Genomic DNA, 20,516 nt, shown 5'->3' with positions numbered 1-20,516 from the left:
AAATAATAAAGTTGAATTTCTATAGCACCGTGTCTAACACTGCGTGTCATTCGATAGTGCGTTAATAAAGTTAAATAAGAAGTCAGAAAAGTCCAATATGGTCAACACAACGGGGTGAAACGATAATACTCGAGTTAGACCGAAAGATTTAAATTTATTAAAACATATAATACAGTCCTACCCGTTTATGTCAACATCCTCAATAATGAAGGCATAATATTGAATACATTGACACATGCTAATGAGGTATTAAAAGAAAATGATTCCGCAAGAGGCCAACTTTATAGGACCAAACAAAAGCCTGTTTTATTTTTATTTGACCGCGACATTAAAGCATGGCGGCAAGATCAACTAATTGTTGAATAAAGTACAGGATGGAACTGGCCGCTTGCCGACATAAATGATTAAGGCGGGAAAATAAAAGCCTGGCGGCAAGATCAACTAATTGTTGAACAAAGAATGGGTCGGAACTGGCAAAAAAATAAAAAATTTCATGGATTCTTTGTGGCTTTGAACTTCGTTGCATTTTGCTATAGTCCTGCCATATCCTTCCCCTTGTGACATCGGTGTGATATGCAAAACGTGTGTAACACGGTTTAAAAAGTTAATTTGAAAAACCTTTTAATTTAGCATTTCCGATTAATTGAATCGTATCCGGAATCGGAAAAATTTCATGCCCAAAATCCGGAATCGGAAATCAGTAGAAAAATGCTAATCGGTTATGCCCTATTTTTCATATCCTTTGACTGTGTCATAATGTTTAATGGTACATCATTCTGGAAGGATCTTGAGACTGCAACACTTCAGCATCACCTGGAGAACTTGCTGGATATGGCATACAGGATGCAAGACAGCTATGAACGGCAGTGCGAGAGACAGGGGGATCAGGTTGCATTTGAGTCCGCTGTTTGTGCCTTTGCAGAGGCAGAGCATATGATAAAGACAAGAAGCATGAGTATTACATCCTCAAGTGAGGGATCATTTGTTTCAGCAACAGATGTAAGTCATTTTTATTTACCTGATACTTATAAATAGCACATACTTTCTGTAGTTTTAAACCTCAAACATTGTGTACATTTTGAATCCATGTAAAGAATTTTTTTTATCCCCATGCCTTCAAAGAGGCATGGGTATTTCGATTAAACCTGTCCATACCTGTGCAGTGTTATTGAATGGCTTCTTCACCATTCGAGCTAGATACATGAAATTATGGTTGTAAGTTGTTCTAGCACCGTTAGAATTTTGATATCACTACTGTTATCAGAATGGGGAGTCCCCTACCACCTATTAACCACCTAGTAGGGGTATTTTACATACATTTTCTTTAATTATTTGTCTCATGATTAATGACCCAATTACCTAATATTTCCGAAATATCTTTGTCATGGCATGGACTCTTTCTCTAATCGCCAGGAATTTTTTATGCCAGGGTCATAGCATAAAAACTACACCTCTCCTTCAGTAACTTGTGCACAACAGAGTCCAAAAACATAGACCACACTATAAGTGAGGGCGCAAGCTACAGAGGGACCTCCCCAAAAATTTGCTAGACATTGAGAAAAATATGGGATGATGGTGGGAACTGGACTGTTCAATGACTGAATCCTCATTTTATAATTGTGTAAAAAATAATTGTCCATAAAGCACCTTTTTAAATGAAGTGGTTCATTATTCTGTATATATACAAAATGTTTTTCAAAATGTCTAACATCAAAGATCAGTAACATTATTCCAAATGGTTTCAACAACCATCACATATATGCGACAACAGTTGTGTATTACATCACTGCTTTTGTTTTGTTGATTAGTTTGGTTTCCGGAGGAGTATGTAATATTATAGCGCACTGTAGGAAGTCTACAAAGCAGGGAACCAGACAAACTGTTGATACACCACCAAACAAGAATCCTATTTTTCAAAACCTAGCTACATTTATTTCATGAGACAATCATCTACATAGAAACTCTATTTTTGTATTGTTCAATTAGTAAAATATTGATGCTGTGATTTCATTGCAAGTAATATTGAAAGTTTTTATCATCTTTGAGGATATCTCGTAGTGCCACTTCTGGAATTCTCTGAAACCCCTTGCCCCCACAGTGGTCTGTATTTGTGAAACAAATTTCTTTATTTTATAAAGTATTCATTTCGCTTTGTTGCCTTGCTATCTTTGATCACATTTATGATTAAGTAGGTTAAATTAAGGTAGTTTATTTGTATTACATAGTAACATTTTTAACTGTCCCATCGATCAGCTGAAATGAGTTCAACTGACATATGATGGGGGCCACTAGATCTTAAGCATGTAGGATTTGCATGACTTTTAACTTTTCTTTTATTCCACCTCCTTTATTTGATTCAAAAGATGTAATTAACTTGATAATGCGAAAGAGTACAGCTTTTAATATAGTACAGTAATACAACAAATACTTCCGCTAGTCAGGTGGTTGGAGGATCTGCATGAGAATCAGGTCCTCGACTCCACTATGTTGACTTATCTCAATGTGCAAGGAGGAACAAAGTCCACAGACCTTTGCATTATTGTTTAGGATTTTCAAACAACATCTTAAGTGACAAATATACTTGCAAGTTGGTCAAAATCCAGGCTGCCTAAATGATTTAGCTCGCTCATTGTCCCAGAATATAAATAAAAATTGAATGGTCTCTTCATCTCCCAGTTTTCACTAAAATATGTGCCAGATGAGATCAGTCAATGGTGGACCGATTTGCAATGAGGTGGAATGCCAAACTCCCTTCCCATTGTCTTAGCTCTGCATCTGAAGGCCTGGGCAGTCAGTGCTTTTTCTGTTTATTGGAATGTCATGGATGTATATACTTAGCCTCCAACAAATCTGATTATGAAAGTGAGAAAGCAAGAGAATCGGAGTTTCACATCATTCTGATTACACTACTCTGATGGAAAAAATCATGTATCATTGACCACATCAATCTAACTGTTCTCTAATCTGCTCTCAAGCAACCACAATGGCAGGTGTTTCGTGCCAACCAAGAGTTGCTGAACCTGCAAATCAGAATCATATTGAACAAACCCCAAGCAGCCACACAACCAGTGGTGAATAAATCACTCAAGCTAAGATGGCCCTCCACTTTAAAAACATACAAAGGCAGATAGAAAATCTTCATGCATTGATCCATTCAAAATCACACTGTGCCAATGCCAGCATCTATAACTCATATAGCTAACTTACAACTATGGCTCTTTGACAAGAAACAATTAGCATCAATCACAAGCAAAGACTTACATTCATGATCACTAACACTCTCACATACCCTAGCAGACCAGAGATGGTTTCTACATGGTAAGGTGATGTAACTCACTCCACCTCTTAACTATTCTCCTAAGTAATATGGTCAGTGAATGTATTTGAAGAATAAACACATTTTTTCAACCAAAATTTGTTTCATCAATAATACTTGCCGGATCATAAGACACATACACCCTCTGAGACTGCATGTAGTTACATCCATATAGAGGAGGAGCCTTCTAATCCAGCAAGATCTGAAGTATTCATGGGATTTGGCACTAATCCCTTTATCATGGGGAGATCGCACTAACTGCCACCAAGGTGGGTGCATAACTGTTAGCTTTTTAGCTGAAAGTTTTAGCCAGAGAGTGCTGAATTTTTTAGACGTGATGTTAGTCCTTGAATGGTCTTATGACCGGGTAAGTACTATTGAACAAACATGTTGTATTAGTGAAAAAATTACTTTCCTTTTCAAAACATCATTATTTAACAAATTTTTATAAGCCCCACTATACCATGGTTATGTATATTCTGCTATTGTCAATCTATCATGGGGTTTTGTATATATCACAGTTCTCATTATAATGCAGTTTGGTACATAACATTGATGACTATAATGGACCCTGACTACTATATTTTTATCGGGGAGAGATGTATTTATCTTGAAAATGTTGGACATTTAGTACATTTTTACAACAAAGAATATATATTGGCAATATAAGTTCTTTGTGAAAGATAGTAATATCTAAATTAATAAATACCTCTGTTATTGACTTGGTGTTGGTTGTGATTCAGTACACAAAGGTATCCTGGACGCTTTTAAATTTGATTGCACTTTGAGCAATGTTGAATGTGGAACAAACTCTCATAATTTTTTTCATTTTATCCAGGCTATGAACATCATTTCCGTTTATCTGGACTTATATAGTTTTGTAAATTGTGAGGTCCATGTTCAGTATTGTGTTTGTTACGTGATTTACTGCTGACACTTTTAGTGTCTTTACATCAGTTGTGGTTAATCCCTTCATTCTGATTCCTTTAACTGCAGAGGAACCAATAAGTAAAGTACTGTCATTATTTTAATTGGGTTTAGAATTGTTAATATGTCTGTTATTTTTTTCTTGTTTTTTGTATTCTCTCTGTTGCGAGGTGTCTTCTGTAGGATCCTAGTTTGAGTAGTCGCATTGAAACACCTGTGCTTCATAGGCTATTTTGTTTCCATCACCTTCAGGCGTGTAGGTCTGCATGCTGACTGAATTCTTGTTTTGGCAGGTATTACATTGAGCTGGTAACACTTACCACTTCATGTCCATTTGTTGTTGAAGCCATATCCCAGGTCAGGGATCTCTCCTTTCCTGAATCACCCCTAATTGAATCTTCTCTTGTTTGATTTTTGCCTTTCTGCCACTAATAGTCATTAGCTGTCATTCTGTAAGTGATTAGTGATAATTATAACTGTACTTAATCTTCTGCACTGTGCTGAAAAATAAATCCCAGGTCTGATTCTTTTACCTGGTCAGGAGCAAGCAAAGGTGGAGGAAATTAGGTACAGGTATTGTTTGTTTTGTATTTACCTGTTTATGTGGAGCTGTGAATAATGAGGGCATTGTTTGACTGACACATCCTGGAGTGGAAATTAGGGGTCAAACAGGAGATGGCTTTGCTGGTTTGACTGCTTATTATGTAATACTATTCAAAGAAGTTATAACAGGTTAAGCACAAGACTTATTTTCCAGTGATCAAATGATATTTGTTGTTGGAATGATGTTGCAAGTTGCTTGTTACTTGTTGTTCATTTATTCAAGTGAAATTAAACACATGTAGACATTGGAGCACTTGTTTAGTTGCAGTTTGGTCAGTCAGCATTAGATCACTGACCTGTTTGGAGAGCTGTTATTGTCAGTATGACACTGTCTTGATTGTCTGTAATATTGAATGAAGTCAGGAATTCCCTTTCTGTGTGATATATCCTGGATATCCTACAGAGTGAATCCAAATTCAAACAGGCTGGATATCACATGGAATAAATCTAAATCTAACACTGCTGGATAACCTATGAAGTGAATCTAAATTCAGCAAAGCTGGATATCATATGGAGTGAATCCAAATTCAAACAGGCAGGATATCACAGGTAATAAATCTAAATCTAACCGTGCTGGATAACCTATGAAGTGAATCTAAATTCAACAAGGCTGGATACCTTGTGAAGTGAATCTAAATTCAACAAGGCTGTATATCCTATGGAGTGAATCTAAATTCAACAAAGCTGGATATCCTATGGAGTGAATCTAAATTCAACAAGGCTGGATATCTTATGAAGTGAATCTAAATTCAACAAGGCTGGATATCTGATGATTCAAGTGAATCTTTATTCTACAATGCTGGATATCCTATGAAGTGAATCTGAATTCAGCAAGGCTGGATATCTTATGATTCAAGTGAATCTTTATTCAACGAGGCTGGATCCACTAAGTATTTCTTGGAATATGGACAATGTCAGATTTCCTTCTGTTTTCTTTGTTTCTTAGCATATCTCAGTTACTACTACATGCCTGGTATCAGGAACTTTATTCTTGATTTAATTTGTTTCGGTTACTAGAAACACCTGAATATGCTCAAAAACTGAAATACACAATGAAATATACACTTATTTACATGTTTTGGGTGTATTTATTGGTGTAGACCCCGATAGAATGATTTGTAATTTTAATAATAATAATAAGCAAAACAAACTTTGATTTATGTGATTTTGATATGAATTATTTACTTTTTACTAATTTCTGGTGCAATCCACATAATGATGTCTTTCAGTCTTGATTTTACTCGCGATTGGACTGGTATGATAAATCGTCGATTGGTCAGAACTTAAAATATAAGAGTGAGATTATGATTGTGAGAATCCAGAATGTACATTTACATATTTTTGGTTGAAATATCTTATTCTTATGTGTTTTAAAGTAAATACAAATGTAACAGATACACAAAATGTGGTAAAAGCTGTTCAATCAAGTATGACCTTGTGACTTCATTACACAAATGGAGCTATACATAGAAAATTGTAAATAATTCCTAATAATAAAGCACTAAAATCCAATTTTATTTTATTTTTTGACATTATTCAAACACGTACAAACCATAATACAGTTATCTTCATGAGTATTGTGATACAAATTATATGTATTTTTTGTATATTTCGGTTTTTTAGTGTATTTCGGTGTTTCTAGGAACCCGTTTTTTTATTGCTGTGACTTAATTGTGGGCATATTGAACTGCCATGAATGGAATGAAACAATTAGACAATTGGCATAACAACAAAAATTGAAAACATCAAGTTTAAAAAATCTAAACTTGTGATAAAAATGACTAAATTTCCTTATATGACATAGCTAAGAAATTTTGCTGATACATTCATCTTGATAAAAGGTACTGACTCTCACAGTAATTGACTGGTTACCAGTTTTCCTGTGAAAGCATTGTTTCAAGATGAGTAAATGACACTTCGCACACATCAATACAATTAGCTTGTTCATCTAGATGATTATTTTTTCCATATAAGAAATTCGTTTATTATGTGAGTTTTATGATTGATCATGCCCATCTGTGAATCCATGTTTCTCACTATCTTTGTATGTGTCGAACTGTCCCTCATCCTATCCCTCATCCCCTCTGTTTTCCTGGTAATTGTATGTATGTCTGTACTATGTTAGAAAAGTTGATTCTATTTGTTATGATATTTTACATTGTTCAGTTTTAGGTCCCTGGATACAAACCCAGAGAGGAAAGATGGGATGGGGTTAGAGTGGGGTCATAAGCATTTTAAAATTGGGTTATTTTCTGTGCCAGTTTGGTTTGTATTTTCTTTGTATAGTTGGCTGACCTGTCTGACCTGGATGCACACCGAGAGATGTTCCAACATCTTGCTTTGTATGAGGCTGGTCTAATGGAACTGAAGCATGGCTCAGTGACTTGCAGAACATTGAGGTAAGTTATATGGCTTGTAAGACATGATATTAGTAAAGAGTATTACCTCTAATATTATGAGTAATGTTTTAATTTTACTGCTTTATTACATGTTTTCTTGAGTTCAGGGTTATCAGTAGGCACATACCCTCAGTTTTGATGCTTGGAATTTATGTGTTACTCATTTTCGATGCATGGAAATTTCAGCCAATGCATGTTTACGATGTACATTGATTGGACCAGTCTCAGCCTCATTCTTAATTTCCCTTGATTCACTTCCAGCATAATTTCCTGTTGAGTGTGTAATGTACGTAACAGTTTTACTGTATTTGCAAGTGACCAACATTAGCTTAACTATTGTTATAACTTCTCAGCCAATAATATCACATTTAAATAAAATAAATATAACCTGGGCAGAGTTAACAGTTCATTGATGTCATGCCTATTTTTGTGATATTGAACCATGATTAGATTATTTTGAGATTATCTTTGACATTTATGATGGAGGAAGAGAGATTTCAAAGCAGAATTGATTTGATTAACTTTTGATCAGTGATCAGTGTTTGTTTGATTATAATCAATCAGACAAAACTGGAGAATGACAGTTCACATCAAAGGCAAGTGGACAAACTTTAGTTTATTTTTTTGGTGATCAGTCTACTTCAATTGGCAAAACATTTAAAAATTTGGAATTATGACTTGATTAACATGTTTGATTGCTGATCAAGTTTAAAGGTGAATGGAGATCTTGGCCTATAACATACTTGGCCCATTCAGTGTCAGCATGTAACATACTTGGCTCATTACAGGGTCAGTCCATGTAAATTTAATTTAGAAATCATGACTGTCAGGGTCAACCCATAACAAGGTTGGCCCATTGCATATTTCTTCCATGTAAATTTAATTTTAATTTTAATTTACTGTCATGCTCAGCCCATACCATGCAGCAATGTTAATTTAGGCATAAGTTACTTGATTTTTTTTTATCCAAATCTTTGCTGTACCATCAGTGTCAGTTTAGAAAAACATTTGTAGCTTTTTGTGATCCTTACCTTGGATCTTGTATGGCTGCATAAAACTTGTCAATATTAAAGAATAAATAGGAAACGGTTGATTTGTAGAACATATATACTCTTTGTTGAAGGATTTGAGAAAAGATTGTTCTAAAAAAAGTTACCTTCTTTAATAAGTTGCCATTTTAAGCAAACATATTTTTACAATTTAAACAGCTTTTGATCTTTTTATCAAATATATATATATATATATACAGTGTAACCCCGCTATAACGCTAATTCGGATATAACACGGTCGTGGCGTGGCTCCCAAAATTTCGTATATTCGCACATGAAAAAAATATTTTTTGTTCAAAGTACATGAAATAGTGTATAAATAAATTAGTATCATTATGGAGAGGAGATCGTGTATGAATTCCAATTTAATAAGATCTTGGCGAGGTTCCTGAAATTTTAAATATATGTGTGTGTATTTTTCTCGTACTGGGGAAAAAAACTTGTTTTAAAGTATGAGAAATAGTGTGTAAAACGTTTATTATCATTTTGGGGGAAGAGTTTGCATATAAATTTTAATATAACATGATCGTGGCGTAGCTTCTGAAATTTAACAATATCACCAGGTTCTTAAAGTGTTATGCCAAAAATAAACATTATTGGAAATGTTACTTATTACTGATCCAGTAAAAAAAAGCCGCCAGCATGTTTGCTGGGCTTGGTGGTGTTATTAGATGCAATCAGTTGACCAGTAAATAATGTTCGCTTTTTTAGCTGGAAATTGAAAGGGTATGAAATTATACATGCGTTCAGCTTTAACAAATATATATATATAAAAGTACCCGTGACATTTGTAGGCCTACTGCACTTAGTTCTTGCATTTTACATGTGCATGGGGTTGGCTTATGAACTCCTTATTAATTTCCTATTTTTTTATAAAAATATTTTACCGTTATGGAAAAGCAAGTTCACAAACGCAATTCGTTCTCTGCACTTTGCGCAAGAAATTGATTATCATTTGGGGAAGAGATCGTGTATGAAATTGAATACAATACGATATATAATACGATCATGGCATGGTTCCTGAAATTTTAAATACATGTACATGTATTTTTCTTGTATCTGGAAAAATACTTTTTTTTAAAGTAAGAGAAATAATGTGTAAAACGTGTATTATCATTTTGTGGAGGAATTCGCTTATGAATTCGAATATAATACAGTCGTGGCTTGGCTTCTGAAATGTAACAATTTCACCAGGTTCTTGAAGTCTTATGCCAAAATAAACATTATCGGAAATGTTACTTATTACTGGTCCATGAGTAAAGCCAGTAAGTCGTCTTTGTGATTGTCTTCAATTAATTCTGTTTACAATCATTGCTCAAACAATAGCCGACATGTGTTTCTTCTTTAACTGCATACACAACCAATCAGCAGACAATGCGGTGGTTGATGAAAGATTCTCACAATTTAATAAACATCAAAAACGAAAGCCGCCAACATGTTTGCTGGGCTTGGCAGTGTTATTAGACGCAATCAGTTGACCAGTAAATAATGCCTGCTTTATTAGCTGGAAATTGAAAGGGTATGAAACTGTACATGCGTTCAGCTTTACATTTTTCTTTAAAAAGTGACTCATGACCAATGCAGGCCTATTGCACTTAGTTCTCAGGTTTTACATGGGTATGGTGTTTGTTTATGAACTCGTTATTAATTTCCTGTTTTTAAAAAAAATATTTTACCATTATGGAAAAGCAAGTTCACAGACGCAAATCTTTCTCTGCACTTTGTGCTATGATCAGTATAGTAGTTTTCATACATTTCTTTCTATATTCACAAAATCTGAAGTAAAAGTTATATGCACGCTGAAAGCATGTGTTGTTCTGTAATTATTCTATTGTAGTCATTCAAATGAATAGGCATACAAGTGTTAGTTATTGGAAATTTGCAATGGATAAATGAACACGGAAACGTATATGAGAAAATTTTAGCAGCATGAAATTTGTACAGACACCGTTCATATACCCTGTAACGTAATGAACCATACACGTGCTTCGTCTTTCTTAACATAATTTTGCTGTTAATTTTTTCCATTGAATTCAGACACATAATGATGTGTGACAAAATTATTGAATAGTTTAAATATGTATGCAATTTTTGCAATGGAATTACATATTTTATGGATTAATTTCAAGCCCAGACGGTACGATATCAGATGGCAGGTAAATGCTGTAGATACTCTGTTTATGCTGTATATTAGACGTTGAATTCAGATACAATGATCAGGGGAAAAAAATATTAAATATTGTAAATCTGTGTGCAATTTTTCAGTGGAATTACATACATTATAGATGAACTGAATGCCACGACAGCACGATAGTAAACGGAGTTGATACCCTATTCATCATATACCGTAGACATAAATACATGTATATGTGCCAATGAATTGTTCTCTCAAAAAAGTAAAATACTAGGCCTAGTTTTGATATCAGTTACGCTGACAAACTTGCACATTCACAGGTATGTGTTTTGATAGCTGATTGACCATTAAATGCTTCCGGAGTAAGTTATCATGGTCTGTTATCTTTTGATGATAAAGACATACAAACTTGTGTTTCGAAAATTTAACAATAGTATGTAAAAAGCAGTTTGTGTTTTAAGATCAGAATCGGTGATCTGGATATTTTAACTGCCTCTTGTACACTATTTCATCATTTAATTAGTTCGAAACTTAAATGACCCAGTAATGGAGAAATAATGGCAGACATTGCTATGTCTGGGAAGTAACAGTTTATTAGATTGTCTGTTCTCGTAAATCATCGGGCAGATATCTTCAGAAAAATATATATAATTCATAGAATGCAAAGCCAAGGTATTATGTTATTTAAGATTTTACTTTAAAATGCAATTATGTATGTCAGACAATGCTATATTGTGGAATTCATGAGAAGAGTTGTAAGGTCAGAGTTGTTTTCTGACTTCATTCATATTTGTGAAAATACAGAAAAAAGCAGCTAAGCAGATACTATTTAACCAACGCCTAAAATTACTACAAGTACAGTGTGAGCCCCGCTATAAGACGAATTTCGATATAACATGGCTCCTGCAATGTTATTATACATGTATTTTTCTTGCACATTAAAAATAAATTTCTTTCTTAAAAGTATTAAAAAAGCATAAAAAGTTTTGTTATCATTTTGGGAAAAGATTGCGCATGAATAATACAAGAGATCGTGATGTGGCTTCTGAAATTTTATACGTATTTTTCTTGTACACGAAAAAATAGTTTTTTCTTCTTAAAAGTACAAAAAAATAAAGTATAAAAAGTTTATTCTAGGATTGTGTAGGGCTTCACCAATGTTGCAAACTGTGATTTTACATTCCTTATTGGTGGCAAAATGTACCATGTAGCAATTTTTTTATTTATTGGCGACATTGTTGGCAGTTTAAACTTGTATATACAACCATTGGTTTGGAGACGAGAAATTCAGAGACCCCTTGAAAGGTATCCACAAACTGGATATAAAATGCACTGAAATTTATCTATTGTCACATAAATAAATTCTTTGTCCATGTTGACAAACCATCTTAACAGTACATTGTTATATCATAATCTGCTTATGTTGACTTTGAGCATGAGTACTGTATGTTGTGAGATATCTGCTTTTATTTTGTTGACATTTTTGGTAGTGGAGATCAACTAGACGAGGCATTATCTCATCATCTATATTTCATTGGATTTTCGGCCGCTCTCTAGTAATTAATATATTTACGTAAACTGACATTTGTGTGTGGATTTTAAGTAAAATTCCTCTTCTTTTCACTCAGAATTAAATTCTTCAGAACACCCACATTTTCTGTACTAATCCTTGTCATCAGACCAGAACACCTTCATCTCTTTCGTCCGTTCACCCTTTGTTAAATTTCTGACCCATGAGTGGAAGGCAGCATCACTCCACTACCAAAATGTAAAAAGCAAAAAAAAAACAACGAAGAAACATCTTAATTTCTGGTCTATTCAATAGGCAGGGAGGAACTGTAACTACAATCGATCAAACAATGGCCAATTCCTTTTGTAAATGTGTATATGATAGAATAGTTTGCTGAAATTTCAAAGAAAACATTACCTTGAAGCACCCATTGTTATGGAAACGTACTAAGCAAATGGGAAAAAAATTCAGCCTCAGTCGTGCAATACAATTATTTGATGTTGCCACCACGATAAGAAATGGGCATTTGTTTGGTTCTCCAAAGCTGGCCTTTAGCATTGACTTGAATAACACATGCACCTTTCATCAAATAAAGCCAACTAAAATTTTCAATAAAAACAAAGAACTTTTCTTCAAATGAAGTTAGTAAAAAAAACTTATATAAAAGCAATGGAATGTGATGGATTTTTTCATTTCCAACGTGACTAGAACATGTTTAATCTGCCGTGAAAGTTCCCTTTTTGCAGGGAAAAGTTTGTGCTTACGAATGTTACCAATGGTGGCTTAAAACTCAAACTAATTTTTACCAACTTGGGATGTACTGAAAAGTAAATGTGCTTCATCATTCATTACATGATTGTGCTATGTTTATCCACTGAATTCAGATCTATATGACCTATGACAAAATTATTGAATATTTTAAATCTGTGTGTGTGCAATTTTTCAATGGAATTACTTGTATTGTGGATTCAGTATATGTGACAAGATTGGTGGGTGAGTACACAGTTAATACTCTATTCACGCTATATATAAGACATGTATATATAAACAGTATACATGCATATGTACTAATCCGTGGTTCTCTAAATAGAGTAAAATATTATATATGCCTTCTCTGTTTTCACTACATGTGTATTTCTCATTTAATATGCATCAGTTTAAGATGGTAACTGTGCCAATGAAGCACATATTTTACCACCCACATTTATTACCTATCCCCCCCCTGCAATATTTTTTGGGGTACATGCATCATTTTCTTCAGCTAACTGACCTGGTTGCTTATAACACAGTCGGGTTCTATGGCTCCCAACTACCGTGTTATAGCGGGGTCACACTGTACGTAGACAAATAAATAAACCATAAGTTTCCAATCCTATCCATAGACTTGTTGTAATGAAGCTATATAAAGTGAGTGATTACATTATGAAAACCACTCCTTCTAAAACAGATGCACTCACGTCTGTGTTGATTCGGTTTAAAACAAGGGTTTAGTTCATATACTGACTATAAAGGAGCCATGGCTGTAATTTTATGCATTTTAGCATGTTATATATGAATAGTTACGGTAATTTTTTATCTGCAACAAAGAAATGAGGATGAACAGTATGATCTGGAGACACATGTGCATTTGCCCCCATGTACATAGTACAGGGGTTGTTTCAAACGGATTTAGAAATCTTTGAAAGTGCTATTATTGTGAACTTTAAGAAGGTATATAAAAAAAAAAATTTTAAAATTGATTTAGGGTAGTTGATTAAGCATTTTTGCTATCTTGCAATGACAATAATGTAATCTGGTTACTCAGTTGAAATGTGTTACAATGTGGTTTCTATTATCTCTTCAAGAGTCATATGGCCAAAATAGCTTAGCAAATTTTCTACTTGAAAATAAAATATTGCTTAAATCCAATGTTAGATGCAAATATGAATACTGGGAAATAGAGAGCATAATTAAAATAAGAGAACACTCATTATATATATATATATATATATATATATATATATATATATATATAAAATGTTTCTTGCTTCGCATCCACTTCTCCCTGTTGAGCTCTCACTTCTCCCTGTTCAGTCCAAAAAGAGAGAATAATTGATCATATCATTGCATCATTTAATCTTTGGTAAACATCGATCCAGGAATTTCAAAATGCGAGCACACATTATTGTTGCTACAAAAATGTTAAAAACACTCTGACTGCTAAAAATTCTCCTGATTATTCAGTAGTTAGTATCAAGTTTAAAAGGAAAATAAGTAACGTTTTCAGTTAATTTCAGAATATTGCTCCATGCCTTAATTTTTATTAGTAATTAAAGTGTATGTGAACATGGTCATGTAGCACATTTGCTCAGATTAAATATTATTTTTGTTCTAAAAGTTTTTAATTCATCGCCATTTCGGTGCTCAAAGAAAGGTTTTGTTAGACTCACCCCTAAAAAATGATCACAAGCCCAAACTCTAATTCCACTGCCCTTTCTTGACCCATTTTTGTTACTGTTATTTGTCACGCAACATTGTAATTGATGCACTTCAGATATGAAAAGATAAGTAGACTTGTGTGTTTATTTTGATCTCAAACTATTTCACATGTAACCAGTGTGGTGATGCGTTGCACTATAGTAAGTTTTAGCAAGGGACAGCATAATTATTGTTCAGCTTTAACTTGAAACATCTTGAACAATGCAATAGTGATTAAACAAGACCATTAAAAAATATCAAAATACTTGAACTCAGGTGTTTTTGCCAAAGTCATTTTTTAGTCAGTCTCTTATGACCACACAAGATTGCACCGGTTGCATTGACTACTGGAACAGTTCTGTTTTCCACTAGACAGGTTTCTGTAACTGCACATTAGTATACAAAGAGAGGGCTCACCAGTTATTATGTACTTTTGAGAGAGTGGTGTATATAAGGTGAAGTTTGCATTTCAGACATGCACAGTGTAGAGAATGTTGGCATACCTCTATGCTGCTTTGATGTAATGTGGCTGACATTTCTTTGAAAACTGTACATGATCTAAAGCACACTGCTAACTAAAATGACTGCTCCCTTGTGCTCAAAAAATCAGTCTGAATTAGTCTAAAGTACACTATCCATAGCAACTAATAAAATAGGGAGAATGAATTTTGCCTGACTAGACATCACCAGCTTATGATATGAATGAATTACCCAATATATAAACATAAAAAGTTATCAGCTCTGTTTTTTGCAATTTACCTCTGAAGTTCAGAAAGTGAAAATGACCAAGTGGACCTAGCACTTTTTTGAAAGGTGCACATCTGAAGTAAGACCAAGCTGTAACCTCCATAACCCATATTACACCCATCAATCACACACCAAAATAAAGGGAATTAAAGGTTCTTTGAACAATACCAAAGATATACAAGGTCTGTTTTAAATAGCCCAGTATAACCAGTGAGGAAACCCAGGGAAATTCTTTTCCTTTAAAACTCTAACCCAATGCAAAATACAAAACTGTAGAGTGCCACCAAAATGGTATTTTGGCCTACCTCTGGTAGAATTGCATATGCATATTAAACCAAGTGAGCACTAATTATAGGTAACCAAGGACCTGTTCCTCTTTCATAGGTCACATGCTTTGCTTTGCACACAAAGTTTACTGCAATGGAAATATGATAAGCAGACAGTCTTCATCAGATTAAGAGGCATACATGGGAATAAATAATAATAATTTAATAATTAATAATAATAATTTATAATAAATATTAATAATTTACTAGTCTTCCACCATCTTGAAAATAAATTTCCACATTTTATCAGTGTGATAATTTTTTTCTCAGGCAAATTTTAATTTTTGACAAGCCCAACAAACACTTCACCCAGGATATAGTCAGGTCTGAAATTTGAGGGGCCCTGGACATTGGTCTGTCAGATTCCTTGAGCACTGATTGTAAGGTATGTGTAATCATATTCTAAACAAATTATACAGAAATAGTTAGTACTGAATGTCTGCATTACCTGTACAACTTGTACTTTAATGGGATACTATTGATCATACACAGATGCACTGAACATACAAAGTTTCTAAAAAAATATTAAATGACCATTGGCAGAGTTCACCTTTCTATTATATAAACTGTGGGTCAATAGGCCAAGTACATAGAATGTTATAGGCCAAGTATGTAATTCGTCAATTTGGGTAGTCAGTGTTTGTTACGGGCAGAGATAATTTATTAGTGGTCTGGCTCGGGTCTATGGGCCGCATAGGTTTGGAATCAAGTTATAATTGCAAAACTGGAATTTATTGTGGCTTGGCAAGCCAGTTGCTGAGGGTGAGTGGACAAACTTAAATTGTATTTTATTGGCAATAAATTGGTTTCAGTCAGCAAAACATTTAAAAATATTGGTCTTGTAATTAATTGACCATTCAGTTAGAAATGTACTAAAATATGAAGTAGTCCTTTTGCTGTCCCACTATCTGCTTTTCTGTTTTCTACAAAATACTGTTCAAGTGTTTCTCTTTATTCTACTACAGACAAGAAATCTTGAACATTGATTTGCTCCTCGAATGAACAGTGCCATCTATATTCTATTACATCTCCGTGGTCTTAAACTAAGTAATAGAAAAGAATGAAAACCAACAATTTTTTTAAAAATCAACAAGTGATTTACATCCCTTGAAAACAAGTGGAAAATTTTGCCATGACATATGGACCGGGCAGGTGGGGGACAGTATCTCATTTAGTGCACCGCCTCTTTTGCTCAGAGTTCCTTAAGCTACAAACAAGTCACTCTGTACTTGGTCATCAACCTAAGCCCATTCAGTCAACTTTTTTATGCCCTTGGGTTCACAATGGAATGTAAAAATGGGTTTTAAATGCCATCCATTTGGGAGATTATGCCATTTTTGTGGGTTTGCAAAAAGCTTAAATTCACATTCCCACTCACACAGCTTCCAGAAGTCCAGTGATTCACTTACAAAAAGTACAGGCTACAGAACAGCAGGTTAGTTGTATCTTGGAACAAGACATCACATCACTGTTTCTCTCCTTCTCATTCTCCTTGTTTACAAGGATATCTTTGACCTCGTACCATTTCAAGATTTCAGTCATCAAGGTCTGAGATTCAGCATTCAAATAAACAGAAGTCTTCCCCAGGATTAAGAATTGAATCATTAGGATGGCGGATTCTTTGCCTATAAAGAATAATCATTATGCAAGAGATTTGCTCAGCCTATTGGGTTTGCTGAATGCAGCAGCAGATGTCATAGTCCTTAGTTGCCTTCATGGGCTCACATTGCAGTGATTCTGTGCTGCAAGTGAAGGCAGATCCTTTGACCATTGGGCCAGCATTCAAAATCTCCACATAATGAGGCTCCATCTTGAAGCTAGGGTAACCTCACTGGACTTGCATTGGGGATACATCTGCAAGTACAACCTCCAGCCATCACAATTTATACAGATGCAAACATAGAGGTCTTGGCTGGGTCAGGTCTCCTATCATTTTGAGATGATAATGGAGTGTGGCCCGGGTCATGTTCATTATTTACATATCAACATTCTTGTGATGAAAACTGTTCCAAAAGCTTTTTAATGGTGGCTGATCACCTGCATAGGAATGAAGTTCATCATTCTGTCCGACAACTCCACTATGGTGGATTATCTCAAACAACAAGGTGGAACCAAATACTCTGATCTTTGTACTCTTGTCTGGAATTTTTCAGGATTTATTGTCTTCAGGGAAAATCCATATCAATGTTCAATATCTCTAGGTTGGCTAATGTATTGTATTTTTTTCAGACCTGAAATGACGGAATGTTTGTCAGATACAGAGTTCCTTGCCAAGTTACACTGTGTACGATTGGCACTAGATGTAAGTATTATACTGTGCAATCTTCCACAATAGTTACATTTCTTAAGCAAAACCCTTCTATCCCAATCCACCCAATGTATTATGTTCCCTTCTCTTCATTTCAGTTATTTTTACGTCTTTAACAGCCACTTACATTTACCAGCAAAAATGTTTCTTTTCCGTAGATGACTGCTAATGTGAGGTTTGCTTTGTCTCAGGGATCCTGAAATTTTAACGGTTTTTGCAAGACATTTTTTCCTGAAAATTAATGTGGTCATAAATTTGAGATATAATATTAAAGACCTTTAAAGAAGACGTTACAAGTTGTGACAAAAAAGAAAATATTGATATGTCTAATTATTATATGTAATGGAAAATGTGCTTTTTCAATTTCAGATTTTCTGTTTCTTCATTGTTAGCATTATCCTTCCATCAGTAGTTGGTATCCAGTTAGATTAAATATTTAAAAAAGAAGATTTCTAATCCCTCAAATGTGTGCATTCTTTCTTTTTCAAAAATTTTTCAGACTGTGTTTTCAAAACCTTATAACAAGGAATATTTTGCCAAAATGGGAAGGAAAATTATAGGGGACCTTTTAATCAAAACAGAGAAGGTAAATCCCAGTCTCACCTTTCTATCTCTGACTCTTTGTTTATCAACTGTCTTTTTTGAAGTCATTTTGGAAAATCAATGACTGAATTTGCATTGAAGCCAACTATTTTGATTCTGTCAGAAAAATTCCTATTTTTAACTTTATATTTTTATTGACCACTTCTTTCAGATTTTGGAGGCACCTGATAAAATTGGAAATTGGTCATGAAAACAAAGGCTTCAGATTAGGATTATAGATCTTAAAAACATTTTTTTTTCAGTTGTTTAAAATGTTAATTTGTTAGCACTGGATTAAGAGCAAGGCCTTTGCAATCTTTTGTCACTGGATTTTTCATTATGGCACATGGCAGGAAAGAAGTGTATAGGCCACATATTTCAACCAAACATTACTTTGGATCAGTAGAATTAAATGCTTACAATTGTTGGATAAAATTTGAAGTATTCCTAATTTTTATGTTCAGATTCTGATTATATATAACAATTGCATTCCTATTTGGCATTGGTAGGGTTTAGCATCTCTGGATTTTAAACAGTTGACTGTAATTATAAAGAAACATTCTGAATACTAATAAAAGCTTTAAAATGTTTCACGTTTATCAGACAATGCTGTTGACCCAATTCCTCTATATTCAGTACTGCTCCAGTGGCCTATTGGTTTGAGCATCTACCTGGGATGCGGGAAGTTGGGGTTTCGAACTCCGGCTGAGTCATACCAAAGACTTACAAAAATGGTACTAACAGCTGCCATGCTGGGCGCTCAACATTAAGAGGTTAGTGTTAGGACTGGTCGGTCTGGTGCCAGGATAATGTGACTGGGTCAGACATGATGCTACATGTCTGCGGCATGATACTTTAGTGCTAGACATCACTTTAAACTGCCACACTGCAGACATTGTAGCTATATGGCTGAAAAATTGTTAAAACTACATTAAAAATCCAAATCAAACACACACTATATTCAGACATTAAGAAGGTGGTGGGTGTGTACTAGAAGTGGAAAAATTGAAGTGATTTAACTAGCTGGATTAAGATCATGAAAATAAATAAATTTTATCCCAATGTATCATAAGTGCACCCAGAAGATTAAGATTTTGGGACACTTTAAGAACATTATAATTTCCACCTCTTGATGGTTACCATTTTCAATTTCTGTTTAAAGTTGTCGCGTTTGGTAACAATGCAATATTTGTACGGTAATATGTATTCCATAAGCATGTATATGCTTATGATAATAAACTATTGAACTATACAAATGTTCAAATGAGGCAATTATGGTTGCAGATCCAGATTCATGAAGTACTAGTAAAATTATATGATTAAGGGGGCTTATTGTTGGCTTTAATGGTAATTTTAACACTGTGTTAGCTGTATCATGCTAAGGAAATGGAACCTAGGTGCCTTTCCAAATGACACACTGAGGCTGCCGACCCAGGCTGTTTTGAATGGGTATCAAACCTGTGATCCATGTATTATGAGTCTTATGCTCAACCACCTGAGCTACCCTGGTTCCCTGATTAAATGCCTATAACATTATATGTTTTGTGTACTTCATTATAAGTTGGTCTCACTATAAAGCAGTATGATAATAGTTTCAAATTCTCTTCAGCACAGTTTTTTGTTGTTGAAATTAACATGAATTCCACACTCATATGTACATGACTACACACCATTACTGTCTGGTTGACATCAGTGGTGTTCTAATGAGGGAGTACTACTGTAGAATGTTTTGTCACTGCCTAAATAAAATATCACAGTATCGTCAATTGCTAATATATGATTTGCTGAAATTCAGAAACCTTCTTTTATGCAAAATCACAAAAGTTTAAATCTGCAAAATAATCTGCTGCATAGTGATTTGGCTTTTGTTGACATGACCATGATAAAATTTTCGTGCAGAATAAAGTTTTCACTGCATGCAAGGCACAGATGTTAATTTATTACTTATCTATGGAATAAAAGAATTAGTCAGATATTAATATTAAACAGTTAAAATATCATATACTTTTAACTGATTTATTTTTTCTTCAAAAGTACATCATCCAATCATAATACACAAAAAATAGGAGATCATCCATTACCTCAAAGATTCAAGTCACTCGGCTTCTTCACCATGATACAGTGTGTTACACGACATCTACTGGATTTGCAGGAGTGA

The 20,516-nt window shown here is 34.3% G+C and overlaps 1 protein-coding gene across 6 annotated transcripts in view; it reads left to right on the top strand.

Moving 5' to 3' along the window:
• The window catches only part of LOC149771856 (mitoguardin-like), a 63,836-nt gene that overhangs the window by 16,430 nt on the left and 26,890 nt on the right, over positions 1–20,516 (top strand). For all 6 annotated transcript variants that reach the window (XM_089948125.1, XM_089948122.1, XM_089948127.1 and 3 more), the window contains 4 exons: positions 784–999; positions 7,133–7,245; positions 17,698–17,770; positions 18,276–18,362. In XM_089948125.1, the coding sequence (XP_089804251.1) occupies positions 784–999; positions 7,133–7,245; positions 17,698–17,770; positions 18,276–18,362 (489 nt within the window). The remainder of the gene's footprint in view (positions 1–783; positions 1,000–7,132; positions 7,246–17,697; positions 17,771–18,275; positions 18,363–20,516) is intronic.

This window comes from Sinohyriopsis cumingii, unplaced genomic scaffold, assembly GCF_028554795.1.
Source record: "Sinohyriopsis cumingii isolate HCF-2022 unplaced genomic scaffold, ASM2855479v2 utg001623l, whole genome shotgun sequence".
In the NCBI taxonomy this organism is placed as follows: Eukaryota; Metazoa; Mollusca; class Bivalvia; order Unionida; family Unionidae; genus Sinohyriopsis; species Sinohyriopsis cumingii.
Note: the sequence above shows the minus strand (reverse complement) of the source record. Positions and strands in the feature narration are given on the sequence as shown.